Source organism: Podarcis filfolensis (assembly GCF_964270895.1).
Source record: "Podarcis filfolensis genome assembly, chromosome: 16".
Lineage (NCBI taxonomy): Eukaryota > Metazoa > Chordata > Lepidosauria > Squamata > Lacertidae > Podarcis > Podarcis filfolensis.
Window position 1 is genome coordinate 26,957,625 of NC_139620.1, and position 6,019 is coordinate 26,963,643.

General features: G+C 47.6%; 1 protein-coding gene across 1 annotated transcript; it reads right to left on the reverse strand.

Moving 5' to 3' along the window:
* Positions 1-4: 4 nt before the first annotated feature.
* Positions 5-5,530, reverse strand: LOC310751326 (glutathione S-transferase theta-1-like). Its single transcript, XM_083590626.1, has 5 exons — positions 4,674-5,530; positions 3,164-3,251; positions 2,285-2,435; positions 381-557; positions 5-230 (listed from the first exon to the last, which is right to left on the reverse strand). Exons 1-5 carry the CDS (start codon positions 4,783-4,785, stop codon positions 30-32), a joined length of 729 nt encoding a protein of 242 aa, XP_083446752.1. The 5' UTR covers positions 4,786-5,530; the 3' UTR covers positions 5-29.
* Between the last annotated feature and the right edge of the window lie 489 nt (positions 5,531-6,019).

The following is a 6,019-nucleotide window of genomic DNA, read 5'->3' on the forward strand; positions in this document are numbered from 1 at the left end:
AGCAGAGGGAGGAGCTTGTAGTGCCCATTTTATTTCATCATCTTCAAGAGAAAGGGCTTCAGCTGGACTTTGAGTGATGGGTCAATGGTCATGTTCCTCATCTCTTGATTGTTCAGGATCCGTGCGTGGGCTTCCGCAAATAGCTCCTTGCCCAGGAACACCTCAACCCTTTTGCGCCACTCCTGAAGCTTGGGTCGGCCCTCGAAGGTTTCCCAGCCGGCTCCCATGCACTGGAGAGGGAGAGAGGGGACACATGCAGTCATCAGGCCTCCACTGTTCCTCCTGATCTCCACCCCAAAGACCTCCAGGCAGGTCCCCTTTCAAGGAAGCCCTCAAGCAGAAGGGAGAACTCATTTTCCTTTGATTTCCCCAGGGCTGACCTGCATGAGCTCCACGATGGCCACCAGGTCTGCCAGGGAGATCTCGGTACCAATGAGGAAGGGTTGGTCCCTCAGGAACTTATCCTCCAGCTTCTGCAGGTTGGTGGTTAGGTCCTCTGTGACATCGTGGAGCTTCTCAGGAGGCAGTTGCTGATTTATGAACATGGGGATCACTACCTGCCCCACAAGGAAAAGGCACCAAAGGTCAAAATCCAGAAATGGAGCCATGGTGGGGGTGGGGACAAACCACAAGAGAATAACACTACTGTCAGCTATGATTAAATGGGCACAAGACATTGGTCACGACATTATGTTTGCTGACTGGGAACAGTTATGGACTACCGGTATAAAGTTTACGGCATGCAATGCCTTAAGAGAGAACATTATGAAAATGATTTACAGGTGGTACATGACACCAGTCAAGCTTGCAAAAATCTGTCATACGCCCAATAATAAATGCTGGAAATGTAAGGAAACTGAAGGTACGTTCTACCACCTTTGGTGGACATGCCCAAAGATCAAGGCCTTCTGGGAAATGATCTATAATGAAATTAAGAAGGTACTTAAGTGTACTTTTCACAAGAAACCAGAGGCCTTCCTCCTGGGCATGGTAGGCCAATTGGTGTTAAGGAAAGATAGGACGTTTTTTATGTATGCTACAACAGCAGCAAGAGTTCTTTTAGCAAAGTATTGGAAGACACAAGAACTACCCACGCTGGAAGAGTGGCAGACGAAGGTGATTGACTATATGGGACTGGCCGAGATGACTGGCAGAATCCGTGACCAAGGGAAAGAGACGGTGGAAGAAGATTGGAAGAAATTTAAAGTTTACCTTAAGAACTGTTGTAAAATTAATGAGTGCTAAAATGTCATGGGTAATGTAAAACAGAATTGCAACGATAAACGATTGGGTAAGAGAAAAAGGATTAAAGAAATTGAATCATAAGTAATTGAAATTAGGGGTTGCTGAAAAAGTTTAAAACAGGGATGCAGAAAAGGGAGGTATGGGGAAGTCGTTGAAATAAGGTTTAAGAAAAAAAGGATATGAAATTATACGTGTTTATATGTTTGTTTGTTAATGTGTTATGTTGTGAATTGTTAGTTTTTGTCTGTTAATATATGTTGTAAAACCAATAAAAATTTATTATAAAAAAAAAGAGAATAACACTACTGTAGGAATGATCGCTGGGTGTGGAGCACACCTCCGCCCGCGGGCACCCTCAGCTGTCTGCACACGTGACCTTCGGGTGTAGAGCACACTCCCCCCCCCACAGACAAACCCACAGCTGTCTGAACATCTTGCCCTCTATCTGACCTTTTGCTCTCTTGGTGGTCTGCCGTGCCCTGTCTGTGACCTTTGTCTCCTTCGTCATACATTGTGCGAGGGGAAAGTGACGCGGTGGAAACAGGTGCCAAAATAACCTTGTACCACCCCTCAATCTCGGGGTTGGAAGATGTGTAAAGGTCACAGTCCAAAATGTATCTGCCTGGTTTTGCATATTGTGCCAATAAAAAGAGCCTCAACAGAGCTAGCTGGCAGCTTGCTTGTGCACAGTTCACCTGCATTACCAACTCCTGCCTTATGTCCTTCACTTCACATTACGAGGCCCCAACAGCATACTGTCACGGGGGCATATCTGCCCTCCAAAATGGGTTCGTTAGGTCAGGCAAATGTCAGAGACTCGTTCACAGCCCAACCAGGCGCTCTCCTACAGTTTGAGCAGTTGGGTCTTGCCCCTTAGATGTTTGTTGGTGTCATAAAATTTGTAGACTGCCCTGAGAGCTGCGGGTATAGGGTGGTATATAAAATCAATAAAATAAACAAGAGACACTGCACTGGGTGCCAAACTCCATGGAGTACGGGACCAGCCAAGCCTTGCAGAGGGACTGAGCCACAACCTCACCTTGAGCCAGAAGATCTTGGAGCAGCTGACATGGATGGTACTTTGCTGCCAGGCCAGGAACTCATCGACGCGGCCCCGCTTCTTCATGTCCGGCGGGTACCAGTGGCTGGGTGTGTTGTACTTCCGGGTCAGGTAAAGGAGGATGGCGGTGCTGTGGGACCAAAAGGCAGAATTGGAGAAGGAGCATCTTTGCCAGGGGCACCTTTCCTAAGGTAATAACCTAAGGTAATAACCTTAGCCAGGTAGGTGTAAATTGCCCCAGAGAGATTGGGGGGGTGGGAGAGAGGAGGAGGAAGCAGCAGGTGATCCAGATTCTTTATTCATTTTCCTATCTATCTATATACAATGGTACCTCTAGTCGTGAACCCCTCTGGTTGCGCACGCTCCGGATTACGAGCTCCGCTAACCCGGAAGTAGCCGCTCCTGGTTGTGAACTTGGCCCCAGGATGCGAGTGGAAATTACGCACCAGAGGTGTGCGCACAGCGGGAGGCCCCGTTAGTGAAAGCGTGCCTTATGTTACGAGCGGTTTCTGGTTATGAACGGACCTCTGGAATGGATTCTGTTCGTAACCAGAGGTACCACTGTATCTGTTTTGTTTTTGTCGGGTTGGTGTTGGTTAAATGTTTAGTTGGGGTTGGCGGTTATTTTAATTTGGGCATAACTCTAAACTGTTTATTATTGTTATTATTATTGGTTTCTATTGATTTATTGGTTGGTTTGCTGCTTGTATAGGATATATATTTTTAACATTTGATGTTTTGTTGTGTTTTTATATATGCCGTAAGCCACCCAAAGTGTCTAGGGAAACCCAGCCAGATGGGTGGGATATAATTTTTTACACACACACACACACACACACACACACACTGAGCTCTCACCTCTCTTCTAAAGTAAAGTCTCCATCTTTCAGAACTGGTACTTTCCTTAAGATGTTGACCTTGTTAAAATCTTCACTAAACTGCTGTCCTGAAAGGGATAAAACAGAAGCACAAACATTACTCAATGAGGCCCTGCAGAAATCTGCACCCTCTTTCCCCCCCCCCCCAATGGAGTTTGGCTTCCAAAGCTGTGTACAATTAAAATCCATGCAGATACAGCATCTAGTGGGAGATCCATGGAGGTGTTTAAGCCGCAGAGCAGCTTCCACTATGGGAATGGATTTGTTGGCAGTTGGTGACACAGTTCAGGTTCCAAGTTCTTCCCTGGGAGAGGGGGAGACTTGTGGCCAGCTGGTGGAGAAAGATGCTCCTACTTTACAAGAGCAGTGCTTCTGTCAATTTGCCAAGGATTTTGCACTTTTCTTCTTCTTCTTCTTCCTCCTCCTCCTCTCCAGTCTTACATCTTTTGGCTGATTAACTCTGTTACCTGGCCTGATGGGATATGTTCAAAAGGAGCACTTTGGTGCCTGAAGCCAGGGGACACAACCCCCACACAAAATTTGACAAAGCTTTGCACTCAGGAGGGTTGAGTGGGGAAATATAAGAAATAGCAAAAAAAAAAGTCTCCTGCTGGATGGGACCCCCATCCCCACCCCTTTCCATCCCTTTGGGAAGCTCATAAGCAAGTCATGAAGACAGCCCACCCACCCCCTCTGCTGTTTCCTCCTAGCAACCAATGGCTCTAAGGTAGACTTCTTCTGCACAGGAAGGTTCCATTATTTAGAGTGGCAGAGCATGAGCTTTTGCCTCCTCCATAGGGGCAACCTATAGAAGAAACCAATTGTGTCCCTTGTGATTTTGAGTGCGTGTGCGAGAAGCGAAGTTGCAGGGAACCAGGCAGAGGGCCTTCTCAGCAGTGGCACCCACCCTGTGGAACGCCCTCCCACCAGATGCCAAACAGAAAAACAACTACAGTGGTACCTCAGGTTAAGAACTTAATTTGTTCTGGAGGTCTGTTCTTAACCTGAAACTGTTCTTAACCTGAGGCACCACTTTAGCTAATGGGGCCTCCCGCGCTGCCACTGCCGCCCAATTTCTGTTCTCATCCTGAAGCAAAGTTCTTAACCCGTGGTACTATTTCTGCATTAGTGGAGTCTGTAACCTGCAGCGGCTGTAACCCGAGGTACCACTGTACCAGACTTTTAGAAGACATCTGAAGGCAGCCCTGTTTAGGGAAGCTTTTAATGTTTAATAGGTTATTTTAGTGTTCTGCTGGAAGCCGCCCAGAGTGGCTGGGGAAACCCAGCCAGATGGGCGGGGTATAAATATATTATTATTGTTGTTGTTGTTGTTGTTGTTGTTGTTGTTGTTACAAGGTGGGTCTAGAAAGGTCAGGGGAAAGGCAAAGTTCCAGAAAAACCTTTTGGGGAAGGGTGTTACCGGGTCACGGTTGGGGGAGGAAAAAGTGGGAGGGACACTAGGAATCCCTCTCCCCAAAAATCCCAGTTACCTTTAAGCATCTCAATGTTCTTCATCATGAAAGCGATGTTGTTTTTCTTGGCGAAGATGTAGACCGCCCGGCACGGCTGGGAGAGCATATCTAGGTAGAGCTCTAGCACCATGATGAGGTTATGTCAGGGGTGGGTGGGCCGGCCGGGCGACTTAAGGGAGATTCCAGCTGTGTCTGAGGGACCCTCAAGCCCCACCCCCAACAGAAACATCTTCCTAAGCCTCCAATTGGCCTGCAGAGTAAACAACCTGTTCTAGGGAAGGTATAGCCAGCCAATCACGAGAGGCCCAGGTGTTCTGCTGCCTGGGCTCAGGTGGGCTACTCTTTGGCCTGGCTCCAGTCTGCTATTGGTTCTGCTTTGTGGGGCGGGGGGGGGGGCAGAGAGAAGGGCATTTAGGTGCTGGGTCCCTCTTTTCTGCCCTGGGGGGGGCATTGGTGAAGGAAACTTGGCAGGTGCCAAGACTCTGGTCCTGTTTTTAAAGGACTGGCCTTCCGCCTGCAGACTGGGACCCCTAAGGGAGGGTGGGTCACAGCAGCAGCACAAACTGGTGTTGCAAAATGAAGAAATGCCACAGTGCCCTTGTGTTGTTAAGTAATGGCCTTTATGTTGCAGTAAAAAAATAAAGAACTGGGTCCCCAAACATGTTTAGGTTAAAGGTGGGTCCCAGGTATGAAAAGGTTCAGTGAATGGCACCTGGGCAGGAAAGGGGAAGCAAGACTTCTTGGTAATCATGCCTGCCCTGTGGAATGCCCTCCCGTCAGGTGTCAAGGAATTAGCTATTTGAATTTTAGAAGGGCAGCCCATGTTTGCTGTTTTACTATGTTTAATTTGTTGGACGCTGCCCAGAGATTGGTGGCATATAAACAATAAAATATTATTGTTATTGTTATTATTATTATTATTACTATTATTACTATTATTTCCAAAAACGGGACTCTCCTCTTCAGAATCATACAGAAAATGAGAAATGGCCTCGGAAACGTGGCCTGTGAACTCCCAGGGACCATTTCTGCTTGTCCGCTCCTTCCATTCCTTCTTGATTAAAAAAACCCTGTTTTATTTGCAGAATCTACCAGGAGGAGCGGTTGACATCTTTCCCCCTGGCTTTTAGACCTCTGCGACTGCAAAGACACCCCTTCACCTGCTTCTCTTTCCCTGTTTCTCTGGGTTCAAGATGGCTGCCGCCAACACCGTGAGGTGAGAAAAGCGGTTGGCGGCTATTTTTGTCACGTCCACAGCATCGCCTCCCTCACAGAACCCATCAGCTCCTTCACACAATGTCCAAGAGATAGCAACCTCTGCAGTGTGTGGCTGGCCGATGACACTCTCACATGGGAAGACTTGC

Excerpts from the sequence above, each read along its gene's own strand:
- LOC310751326 (XM_083590626.1), bottom strand. The coding sequence starts at position 4,785 with ATGGTGCTAGAGCTCTACCTAGATATGCTCTCCCAGCCGTGCCGGGCG. Across the intron at positions 3,252-4,673 it reads GAACATTGAGATGCTTAAAG|GACAGCAGTTTAGTGAAGAT; the intron begins GTAACTGGGATT and ends TATCCCTTTCAG. Across the intron at positions 231-380 it reads CCATCGTGGAGCTCATGCAG|TGCATGGGAGCCGGCTGGGA; the intron begins GTCAGCCCTGGG and ends CTCCCTCTCCAG.